General features: G+C 38.9%; 1 protein-coding gene and 1 long non-coding RNA gene across 8 annotated transcripts in view; one reads left to right on the forward strand and one right to left on the reverse strand.

Moving 5' to 3' along the window:
- The window catches only part of STK38 (serine/threonine kinase 38), a 42,323-nt gene that overhangs the window by 21,633 nt on the left and 7,920 nt on the right, over positions 1–12,770 (forward strand). For all 6 annotated transcript variants that reach the window (XM_072833247.1, XM_072833249.1, XM_072833248.1 and 3 more), the window contains 4 exons: positions 3,813–3,936; positions 6,260–6,414; positions 9,418–9,520; positions 10,340–10,401. In XM_072833247.1, coding sequence (XP_072689348.1) covers positions 3,813–3,936; positions 6,260–6,414; positions 9,418–9,520; positions 10,340–10,401 — 444 coding nt within the window. The remainder of the gene's footprint in view (positions 1–3,812; positions 3,937–6,259; positions 6,415–9,417; positions 9,521–10,339; positions 10,402–12,770) is intronic.
- On the reverse strand, positions 681–3,363 carry LOC140637129 (uncharacterized). 2 transcript variants are annotated; one of them, XR_012034371.1, is made up of 3 exons: positions 2,341–3,363; positions 1,633–1,739; positions 681–1,344 (listed from the first exon to the last, which is right to left on the reverse strand). It is a non-coding gene; the product is annotated as an uncharacterized lncRNA (long non-coding RNA). The 2 variants fall into 2 exon arrangements; XR_012034370.1 differs by having other exon boundaries at positions 2,217–3,363.

Here is a 12,770-nt window from a genome sequence, read left to right on the forward strand (position 1 = left end):
TTCCTACTGAATGCTGAGAGAAATTGTATATATATACCTTGGAACTGAGACTTAGGAATTAGCAATCTAAAATGTGTCTTAATACGCTTCATTCTGTACACTCGAACCAAAGTTGGGTCTTCTGACCCACTCATTATTACCCAAGAGAGGAGACCCGCTCATTATTACCCAAGAGAGGAGACCAGTCTTCATTCTGAGTGAATTTGAAAAAACCTAATGCAAACGGCAGAGCAGTGCAAATTCTCCTTTAAGGAGTAAGAACGCTTTCTAAAACCTAAACCTACTTTGCATTTAGATTTAAAAGATGCAGAAATACTTTATGCAAAATAAAATGTTAAATATTGGACAGTATGTTAAAAACAAAAATGCAGCCTTTCTGTAAATCTAATATCATCAGCAGTTTGCTTAAGAATAGATTGTAGTGGGTGATGCCTGCATAGGTCCTGTAAAGGATCAGATGCCCTAGGAGAGAACAGAGAGACTGTGGCAAGGAGAGCTCTGGGTATAGAGTGTAAGAGCAGGAATGGAGACCAGCCCCACGCCCAATCCCTTTCTGCCTCATGAAAGGAGGCATAATCACTAAGGCTTCTCTGCCCTTCTTTTAAGTGCCAGTCACCATTTGGAGTTTTTATTTTCTCTTTAATTTTCATGTATTATCCATAAGCTTAGACTCATGGTTATTTTTTTTTTTATTTTATTTTATTTTTTTTATGATAGTCACAGAGAGAGAGAGAGAGAGAGAGAGAGAGAGGCAGAGACACAGGCAGAGGGAGAAGCAGGCCCCATGCACCGGGAGCCTGACGTGGGATTCGATCCTGGGTCTCCAGGATCGCGCCCTGGGCCAAAGGCAGATGCTAAACCGCTGCGCCACCCAGGGATCCCGACTCATGGGAATTTTGATTGAGAGTATCAAATACTCTGGCAGTGAACCTTCAGACACCATAGCTTATGCTAATACCAACCTCATTCAGAATGCTCAAGAGCCCTGTTTGTGTATTATCTAAAAATTAGTGTGCACTATGGGTATAGGCACTGAAAGAGTTTCAGTCTTGGAAAGGGAAAAGTACAACGGTATGGATTAGTCACTATACTTTGTATTTCACAAGTAAGCTTTATTTTTACAAGACCTATTTCCTGTAGTTTTAACCAACGCTCGAAATGTTTCTTTATCAAAGAGTGTTCAGAATCAAATTGTAAAAAGAAGTGTGCATGATGACTTTCACTTATTGATCCTTCATAGTTCGTGCCAGTTGCCCAGCATAGTCACAGATGGTGATCCAAACATATGGTGTAAAATATTTTTTCAAGTTGTACTTTCTTCAAAAATCATTTTCGAAAGTTTTCCTACATGAGAGTAGAGGGACTTTGTGAAAATTAGGGTTTTTATTTTTATTTTTTATTTTTTAAAGATTTTATTTATTCATAGAGATGCAGAGAGAGAGAGAGAGAGAGAGAGAGGCAGAGACACAGGCAGAGGGAGAAGCAGGCTCCATGCAGAGAGCCTGACGTGGGACTCGATCCAAGGTCTCCAGGATCATGCCCTGGGCTGCAGGCGGCACTAAACCGCTGCGCCACCAGGGCTGCCCAAAATTAGGGTTTTTAAACAGTGCATTAACTGAATTGTTAGCTCACCTTGCTGCTGGACTCTGCTCCCTGGGTTGAGTCTCAGTGTGGTCTAGTTAAAGTTTCTGGCTGTAGACATGGCCTGGATCAGCCATCTTGAAGAAGCATAGTTTGTGCTAGGGTGTGAGGGGAGGTAGACCAACCAGTGCAAATCCATTACTTTTGGGTAGGGCTGACAAAATTTAGATTCAGAGCCTAACTTTTTGTTAGGTAGAGTACCTTATCCATAGGAAAAGTTTTTTGTTTGCTTTTACTAAACTGAATAGGAATTAAAGCTACTCGCTGAGAGTTCAGGTTGTTATTCTCATCCTTAGGATAGAAATTTTGCTATCTGGAAAATTTTAAAGGATAAGAGACCAGCACTTAGTTTTTTCATGTGTCTCTTACATTGCAAAAGGAAAACCTCCAGTTGTGATGCCAGTATAGTATTAGGATGGAACAAAAGATAGACTTATCTCTGCTCTTTTCTTTTAGTGTTTAGGATAGCAACTAGCATGTAACTGTCCACTCCATTAAATATTTATGGAACAAGGAAAAGGAATCTCTGATGTGAATTGCACCTCTGGTTCTTCCCTCCCTGATCCTATATTTACCTGACTCCACTACTATCTGGATCTTGAGGTTCCTAGCTGCTGTTTCAGCCCCAGGAAAGAAGGGCAAGATGTGCACAGGTTGCCTATAGCTTTCCGCTTGACAAACAGTGAATGTTTCACTCACTTCCAAGGTGAGTGATGAGTGGGAGTGGTTGTGCCTTGCTTTTTCTTTGACTCCCTACACCAAGTAGAAGCTCTTCTCTGGAGCCAGGAGAGCAGAGGCAGGTGGAGGTTGACTTGCGCAGTCTTCACATCTGCTAATGCCAGGGGCATATCCCCAGCTGCAGTTGAGCAAGTGACATTTGTGTTTTCCACAAGCTTTGCTTCTGTAGGAAAGCCGAGGAAAAGCATCTGCTCCTACACAGCTTCTTTGTGATTTCCTAGCACTGTTCCTTACCACCCTTCTTCCATTTCCCCACCCTTGTACCCTAAATAGAGATGTACAAAAGGAAAGTTTTCTGCCACCTTGAAGCTTTTTAAAAAGTTCCCAAACAATATTAGTAGAGCCTTGAAACCGAAATCTGTAAACTCAAGTGCTCTGAGGCCCGCGGGAAGAATGGGGCAGGTTCCATGTAAGATGGGAGAGAGGAATGAGAGCTGTGTCTTACTGGAGGAGCAAGTGCCTGGCTTTGCTAAAGACATTCCAATAAAACAAGCATATAGAACACTGTATCAAACAAAACAACAGCCATGGGCTGAGTTTGCCACAGAAGTGCCAGTTTGTGAGCTATGGTAAATCTTCACCTCCTAACATGGAGTAGAACTCAAGCCCTTCAACATATGTTAAGAATAAAATCTCTACTCAAGAATTGGACTGGGTCTTAATAAACATAGATCTGATTGAACTCAGTTTTACATTTTGTGACACATAAGAGGAGAGGGAGTGGGATTTGATAACACACAACAGTGTTTTGATTACTATTACATATTTAAAGTAGATAAGGTAAATTTGATAATGAAGCATTGTTTTAATGAAGTAATTCTGCTGGTTCTCCCAAACCTTTGGTGACTTGGTCTCCTTAGCTAGGTAAGTTTAGTAAGAGCAGAAAACTGGCAATAGAAATTTGAATCAGTAACTTTTCTTAGGTATCCTTATATTACAATTCAGTAAGAACTGAGCACTTAACTCTGTGAATAGCAGTGAACTGAATGCTGTGGAATAGTATTCTAGAATTGTCAACTAGGGCATTGTCATTGCTGATCTCATCGCAGACCCGAGCCAGGACTTAGTTATTTAGAGAGTCTCATCTCGGGGCCTTATTTTTGTCATAAAAGATTATTGGAACAAAAAGCTGTGCAAAGAATGGTAGTTTTAATTAATCAGAGGTTCAATTTATAGCACTGTGAAAGTTGCCGTTTGCATTATAGCCATTCATTGTGTTATTTTTTTAAGCCTTTCATCACTCAGGTGTTCATGACTGAATACCTTCAAGTCAAATGTTGTCTGTTTTGAGTTCATACGTTTGCCTGAGCAGAAATTAGTTCTTTTGCATCATCACAATTTAATACTCAAACAGTATTTAAATTGTTTAAACAAATATACAGTCGAATAAAGCAGAGCAAGGCTTGTCATTAATCAAATGCGTATACCTCCAGGTTGGCCACATTCGTGCGGAGCGTGACATTCTAGTGGAGGCAGACAGTTTGTGGGTTGTGAAAATGTTCTATAGTTTTCAGGATAAGCTAAACCTCTACCTAATCATGGAGTTCCTGCCTGGAGGTAATTACTTGACGATGAAAGGTCATTTTTCCTTTTTGTTCTGTGGTTTCTCTCTCACGTCAATTAACCCTCCTTTCTACTTTTAATCGTGCTCACAAAGTTGCTTTCTATATCTTTTTTAGGTCTGTAAAGGAGGTCAGTAACCTGTCTTGTGCTGGGGTGCCTTCCTACAATTCTTAGTGCCATAAAAGTAACCTCATTCATTCTCATGATTTCAGATGGACATTTCTTTCTTTTCTTTTTCTTTTTCAATATAGGAATACAATAGGGACTCTGCTTGCTCTCCTGTCAATGGGAATCATGTATAATCAGTACCCAAGTGACCAAATTGAAGCTATTACTTTTTTTGCTTCAACTTTTTTGTTCTTTTTCTGTAACTTCTATTAATGAATGAATCTCTCATTACATTATATTAGTAGTCAGAATCAATTTCTCATATTTGAGATTTCAAGTTTTATATAACCCAGCATGTGTATCTCCTAAGACTGCTCCAAAGTAAACCCATAACAGAACATACCATCTATTCTGGGGAAGACAGTCTGTTTGCCAGTGAGCTGATGAGCTGTGAGCAAACTCTGGTGGCCAAAAAAGAAAACTTTTTTTCTCTTTGGTTCTATAGCAAAGCAAAATGCAACTGTAGTATAATATTTTGATCCTGTGAGAACCTTTAATTAGATCTAGGGTCATCAATTTTTAATGAACAATTAAAGAAAGTTAGGAGTCTATGTAGTAGAATGAGGAAAAACTTTTGAACATTTAGAAGCCAGTTCTTAAATAGGAATAAAACCCAGCTCAGCCACCAGCCCCTTGACACATGTCTCCTCAAGCTTTTAAGTACACCATCTTCCATAGCTTCTCATGTCTCCTGGACCCTGCCCTTTGCACTTGGTGAAGCTGGCCTGCAGAGCCATAGACCATCTGACTTGAGCTCTCTGATCATCTGGGCAAACTTGCACAGGTGAGGCCATTGGCTATTCTCCTGGGCCACAGCACTAAGGTCACATAGCTACCCTAAAGCTAGCCTGAGTGCACCATGTCTCTGTTGTGCCTCCAGATTGAATAGGTAGCTGCCAGGAGTGATTAGGGTATCCTGGTTTTCAAGTCTTGGGTCAAAAAAGAGAGCATTTTAATAAATGGTTTAATTTTTTGCCTGAGCATAAAATATCCACTCTTCCAAGAACACATGAAATTCCCCCAAAGTTATAAATGAAATTCACAAAGTGGCATGATGCTGTATTAAAATCAGAGGTTTCTTTCTCTTTTCCTTTTTTCTGACCATAAATGGCTTTATATGGAATCTAAACTGAATCTTTCCTGTTTCTCTTAGCTTTAAACTACTTATACATATTTTTTCTTTGCTTTGCTTTTTGTCTAACCATTGAGTTAGGATCAGAATCTTTTTTTTTTCCATTTTATGTTGCTGATATTAAGCAGAGATAATTAAATTTTGACTTTGCAGAAAACTAGGGAGTTTACCTTTTACCTGATAGAATACTGATACTGTGTCATAAAAGTTGCATAAAGCCTATCGGTGTATATTTAACTACCTATAATAAAACTCTGGAGAAGAAACTCCACTGATCTCGGGAGGTGTTCACTTTGCACTTTGGGGAGGCAGCCATTACATATCTCAGTACATAGCATTTTCAGTTCCTTTTTACCTTTTGTTGACTTAAACTCTGCTACCTAAATCACACCTTTTTATGTTCAAGTGTTTTGTAAGTAGAGACTGGAGACCTTGTTTTCAGCTTTCTCATATATTTAGTTTTTGTTTGGCATTTCGACCTCTCTCTATAATAGTGGCAGTACTGCCTGTGTGGAAATGCCATTTGGTTCTGGGTTATAGAGAAGTTGGCAGGCAAAATGAAAAGTAAAGTAATTTTTTCCCACTCCAAAAATTTACTGTAAGCAAATTGTGTGTGTGTGTGTGTGTGTGTGAGCGTGTATGTGTGTCTGTGTGTGTGTGTGTGTGAGAGAGAGAGAGAGAAAGGGATTTCCTTTTTCTCTCTAAATTACAATGTAAATCAATGCTCAGTGGTCAGCATCAGGTTAGGTTAAAAACATTTTTCTCTCCGTGGCTGTGAATTTTACTTTTAAGTCTAAGTCTTAGAGACTGTTTACCATTTCCACCCATATTGGCAGTGTGGGGTCAGTTTCTGGAACACAAAAGAGGCTTGTTTATTACTGCCTTATGTAGGCTGATAGGGAAGACCAATCTGGAAACTGGCGCTTACTTATGTATTGTGTGTGTGTGTGTGTGTGTATGTGTGTGTGTGTGTGTGTGTGTGTGTGTGTGTGGTGTCTTATATCTTCTTGTTTGCAGGGGACATGATGACCCTATTAATGAAAAAAGATACCCTGACAGAAGAGGAGACTCAGTTTTATATAGCAGAAACAGTATTAGCCATAGACTCTATTCACCAACTTGGATTCATCCACAGAGACATCAAGCCAGACAACCTTCTCCTGGACAGCAAGGTACTGTGGTAGGGGAGAAGCGTGCCTGATGTGTGTTTCCTCATCTGAGGAGTCTCTGCTTTCACAACTGTACCATTTATAATCACAGTAAGGAAGCTGGGCACTGCCTTTTGGGGTGGGGGTGGGTGGGCAGTAAGCTTGCTGTTACTTCCTTTCTCTGAAATACGTATGATTTTATAATTTGATTGAATATTCTTTTTAAAAGTAAAGGACATTTTCAAAAATGATTAAGAGGAAAATTGACTTAGAAGCTTATTTTATGATAAAGCCAAAGATAGTCATCTTTTCCTAGCATATAATTAACTATTCAAATGCATCACCTATTGGGAACCCCTCTGTTGGCAAACCTTATTAGTTGAGGAACCAGCTAGGAACCAGGAAGTAAGACAAACAAAAACAACAAAAGTCTCTCCCAAAGTTCAGGTTCCAGATCTTTTGTCCTCTGTGTAAAGAAGAGTCCTGCTTAACCTCTGTACTGCTCTGTTTGTAATGTTCTTCAGACATGCAAATGAGTTCAGTCGCTTAGTTCTTAAACTCATAGCAAATGAGAAGAGAATCGCTGTGCTGCTAGATTGCTGGCTGCTCCTTGGCACGTCTTCCCCACTGTCCAGAACTCACGTATTTATAAAGTGGATATATTGTTCCATAGAAGCTCCAAAATCTTTTCCAGCTGTAAAATTTTAGGATGTTTTGTTCTATTACACAGTTGTCTGGACTGAACTTTTAAGTAGAACAGTGAATGTGATTCTTATATTTTTCTTTTTTTAAAAGTTTTACTTATTTATGTTATCTATCTTTTTTTAAAAGTTTTACTTATTTATGTTATCTATCTCTACACCCAGTATGGGGCTTGAACTCACGACTCTAAGATCAAGAGTCACATGCTCCACTGACTCAGCCAGCCAGGTGCCCCTCTTCCTGTCTTTTGATAATTTTCTTGGGATCTTTGAAAAACTTGAACTTTTGGTATACTTTCTTTAAAAAACTTTTATCTTAAAAAATTTTTATCTTTCTATTTCAAAATGGCAGGAGATTTACCAAATAATTGCTTCTGGTTAGTAGCTTTTTTCTTTGTCCTAAGAGTATATACATAGTAGAAAATTTGGACAGTACCAAGAGTTATAAAGAAGAAAAATACCTATAATCTGATCATTCAAAGATAATTACTGTTTTGGTATAAAAGCCTCAGTACCTTTTCTGTTTGTGTCTGTAATTTATATACAGTTAATATCCTAAAAGTACTTTAAAAATATTAATGTGTATAAATTATTCTTTAAGATTTTATTGAAAAAAAAAAGATTTTATTGATTTATTTGAGAGAGAGAGTATGAGCAGGGGAAGGAGCAGAGGGAGAAGCAGGCTCCCCATTGAGCAGAGAGCCTGATTAGGGGCTGAATCCCAGTACCCTAGGACCCTGGGATCATGACTGGAGCTGAAGGTGGATGCTTAACTGACAGCCACCCAGGCGCCCCTCAGATTTTTCTTCTATGTCATTATGTTCAGATATATTTTTAATAGAGTACTGGCCCTACTTTCTGTGGTTGGATTCAGATCCCCTGGTCCTGTATCCAAATGAATTAGTGCAGGCTTAGTTGAACCCTGTAGTCTGTGTTGAGGTCCAGCAAGCATATTGAAGGGAAAGACATTGGGGCTTCAATATAACTGAGGAGTGAGGAACCCTTGTAGGTGCACATTTGCTCTCTACAAGATGCTAGCCCAAACTTGTAGAAAAATGTTCTCACGAACAAGCTCATTTAGGTGTTCAGCCATACAGATTCTAGAAGTGAAACTGGATGTTTTGAGTTCCTGCTGCATACTTAAAAAAGCTACAAAATTCCCTGAAATTAGGCTTGATTAGCATCTGCTCCAGTACTGCTTTTTCCATTCCTGTCTTAGAGGTATCTAGGTAAAATGTAGTTTTGAGAACTATAAATTAAACTCTAGCCCTTGACTTGTATAACATATTTGCAGATCTCAAACAAGTGGTACCAAGTTAGCAAGCTCAAGGCTGTCTTCGTTTGGCAGTTTACGTTATTGTGCATGCATACACGTGTATGCAACACACACAAGGCCAAACCTAAGGGGATTTCTTCAAAATAAAACTTGAGCCACCTGGCAGGGTTTCTGTTGCCTCCTTGTATCCTGAGAAGTTTGTATGTTAAAGTATGTCTGAAGGAAGGTGGTGGAAAGACCACAGATGTTGAAATCACTGGGGCTTAACCCTTGCCATGCCACTTCTAATTGTACGACCTTGAGCAGTGTGTAGATCCCTGCACATCAGGATTCCCTCCCGTAATTTTGGCTTTATTTCCTTATCCACTTGAAATTTCACTACTCCAAGGACACCTACCTCTTTCTCAGGACTGGTTATGTGCACTAGGTAAGGAGCTTTATGTGCATTAATTCTCATCATTCCTACCAGGAAGATACCTTTATTTCCATTTTCCAGATGAGATCAGGGGGTTGGAGAGGGTAGGTAATCCTGGTCTGGGGAGAAGGAACATGGATTGATTTCTGGCTTTGGTTCTCCCATTTCACCAGTAAGCCATTTAACAAGTCTGAGTCAGTGAAGTGCGGCTTAAGAGTTATAAATGAGATGATACATTTAAAGCATGAGGCCTGGCTCAGAGGAGGTGTGAGTGTTCCTTGAAGAGAATGATAAATCATAAGTGTCTACTTATGATTAAAATATAGTATAGCAACATTTGTCAGGAACTATGTAATAACATTCATTCTCTGTTTTTGGAATAATTTATCCTTTGGACTGTAGCCTAATGAAACAATTCAAGAGTAAAAGTTACATGAACAAAGACTTGTTCATTTATTCATTATTTAACAATCATTTGTTGAAACCATCCTCTGTACCTCTATCACAGCGGTGCTTATAATCTACATCACATGAGAATGAGAATTAGAAACAGATATTTTGAAGAGCCAGAAAATATAACGTCTGTTCCACATCTGAGAATGTTCATCTTCCGTTACCTTATTTCTTCCCCACAGGGCCATGTGAAGCTTTCTGACTTCGGCCTTTGCACAGGACTGAAGAAAGCACATAGGACAGAATTTTATAGGAATCTGAACCACAGCCTCCCCAGTGATTTCAGTAAGTGTCAGTAGTGGTGTTAGCCTTTTTATCCCTTACCTGGGCCTAGAAGAGCTGTTCCCCAGGTAACCAAAATATCCAGGACGGATTAGGAGATTCTCACAACCTGAGTCTAGAGAATGAAAGTATCTTCCCAGGTGTGCCTGTGGTTTTTATTGTATGGAGAGGCAAGATGAGTGCTGCCGGATATATTAAGGTGGATTTTGGGAAGAGCCTTCTTTGGACCTCTACTGAGAAGGGGGGGATGTATATGGGGCAGGCAAGCAGTAGAGGAAAAAGTCCTGGGACCAGCTCTGGATGAGATTTATCCTAGGTGCTTCTTTCTGTCATGGCAGAAAGAAATTGATCTTTGTAAGTGTTATTTTCACTCCAGCACCGTTAAACTATTAAAACTATGCAGTACAATTACAGTTCATCCTGGAGAAGGTTATGCCAAAAATGTATTCTAAATTCAGAAGTCTTTGAATACATGCTAATTATTACTCTTGGAAACTTGATGGTAATTTTGAGAAATTATGAATATCTTAGGTCTACTTTGGGACCTTCGCTTCTGATGAAACTGTATTTCCTGTAATTCTGATGAAGGCCTGTATCCTCTATGGCCGCATGACCCATGTGACTGTGTGATTCTTCGAGCTAATGCTTCAGTGACTTTGATTTGGGTTTATAGACTTGCTGGGAGGTGTGTTAGATCTAGAGTTACTGATGTACAAGCTGGAAAAGCAAGACCGAAGTCTCATGTGGCTTGAATCAGAGCCTGAAAAAATATTAAACATACCTGTCTGAACTTTGACTAGAACTTGTTCTCTCTACTTTTAGCTTTCCAGAACATGAATTCCAAAAGGAAAGCAGAAACCTGGAAAAGAAATAGACGTCAGCTAGTAAGTAATATCTGTGGCTTCCTAAATTGCTGCAAACTGAGTATGAGTAAATTTTAAAAATAGGCACAGAAATTTGCATCCAATAAATGTTGACAGCATATCTATTCCTTGCTTTTAAGATTACCTTGACAGAACACTGTCGTGTTGCCAGTGGCACCAAAGGTAGTATTTTGATGAAGGGAAGATAATTTTAGGTTGTTTTGGTTGTGACATTTTTAGTGGGGGACCTCATCCTGACCTTTTACAAGACAACCCCATTCCTTCCTATTCAATCTGTTCTCTATTTTTACGGTGTTGTAAAGGGGTTATTTTTGAATTGGAGATCTCTCAAAATGAAACTAAGTTACAGATACCTACCCAGAGCTTTAAGGCCGCGGTTCTCATACTTTTAAAATTTTGATTCACTTAGGCAAGTGAAGACTCTTCAGTTCACCTGCCCCATCCTACTTTGTGGTAGAAAAGAGAACTTAGTGATAAAAATTGGAGAGAAATTTAAGGAAAGTGCTTATAACTTACTGTATAAATATATACACAAAATTATGAGCTACAAGCTTAAAAATAAGTAACATTATTGCATTTACCTTGATGATATGTTGGAAGTGATTTTAAATATGCAAAGTCACCAGTGAAATATTGATGTCTAGGCAAACTTTTATTCTCATTCATTGGATTATATCTGAAGTATAATCTTGTGTCCAAATGTCTAGTTATTGACCAGAGATAATAGAAGTGTGTATCACCACATACTTAGACTTTGCTAGAAGCCCATAGCGAATGGAATAAATGATCGTAAAGCTAAACTAACAGTTGGTCATAGAAAGCAAAAATAGCAGCTGTGGAAAATGATGACTAACTTGGAATGATGGTCATGCACGTGTATCCTCTAGAAATGGTGGCACTTCTGCTTGTTGGTTGGTGTATACAGTAGTAACTTGGCGGGTTTGCCAAATACTTATTTGGGTCAGCCTTCTTAGTAAAATACTGAATTAGAGTTCTCTGTAGTATTTAGTAAGTCACTGGTAAGTAGTTGTCCGTCCTAGTGAAAATGGATGCCTGTAGGGTTGTTTGAAGAAAGCATCAAAAGAAAGGCTTGCAGTTTTTGAGGCCCATTGGTGGGCCTCAGACCAGACCATGGTTTGAATATGATGATTTTTTTATTCAACCTTGGTCCTGGGAGAGGCATTATCTTAAACACTTCTAGAGATGTAGTAACTGAAATTCATCTTTGAGATCTTGTCCTAACATTAACTTGGGGATACTTATGGTTGGTATGTCAGTCACATCATGATCTCCTTTCCTTAGGAACTCTGATGCTCTTTAAGAGTCTGAATCTTGTATGTGGTTGAAAAACTGTTTACATAGCTTGTTGAGGGTTAGGAAATGTCAGGAACAAATTTGGTCAGGTGCTTCTATTATGTCTCTCCATAGAGTAGTAGATCTTAACCTTGGCTGCACATCAGAATGACCTGGGGGACTTTAGAACCTATTGATGGCTGGGTCCTACTCCCAGAGATAGATTGAGTTGTATTGGGGTATATAATCTGGGTATCTGGTTTTTTGAGAGGACTCTTGGTGATTTTACTGTGCAGTGAAGGTTAAGATCCTCCACTGAAGAGACTGTTTCTCAATAGCTTCTGCATTATTGGGAAACTGATATTTACCTGTGTTTTGGAAGCTAATGAAAGGTAAAAAAATCTTCCGATTTTTAAATTAAAAAAAAAAAGATTTTATTTATTCATTCATGAGAGACACACAGAGAGAGAGAGAGAGAGGCAGAGACACAGGCAGAGGGAGAAGCAGGCCCCATGCAGGGATCCCGACGTGGGACTCGAGCCCGGGTCTCCAGGATCACACCCTGGGCCAAAGGCGGCGCTAAACCGCTGAGCCACCCGAGCTGCCCCTACACTTTTTTTAAAGTAAGCCAGAGTTAACCTTTGGCTACAGTGCTAGTATATTTACTTTTGTTTTTTAAAGTGATTTCTATGCCCAGTATGGGGCTCAAACTCACAGCCCCAAGATTAAGAGTTGCATGCTCTACCGACTGAGCCAGTCATTTCTGGTTTTGTAATAGAAATTTCTTTAACAAAAAAAAAAGAATTTTTTTTGACAAATAAGATATACTTAATATTCAGTTTTGCTGGAATAAATCTAGTTTCTAAGTGGAAGCGTTTCTGTAGTTTCTTAACCTTTATAATTAGACCGAAAATACTTCTCGGGGAGACCACAGTCCATGTCTCAGACTTTAAAGCTTTAAAAACAACAACTGGCATTTATATTTGTTAATACATGTATTTAAAAGAAAACAGTATACAATTCTATCTGGAACAAATGAATTCCTACTTTATAGTATACATAACAATAAGTTGTAG

The sequence above is a fragment of the Canis lupus genome, chromosome 7 (genome assembly GCF_048164855.1).
Source record: "Canis lupus baileyi chromosome 7, mCanLup2.hap1, whole genome shotgun sequence".
Classification (NCBI taxonomy): domain Eukaryota; kingdom Metazoa; phylum Chordata; class Mammalia; order Carnivora; family Canidae; genus Canis; species Canis lupus.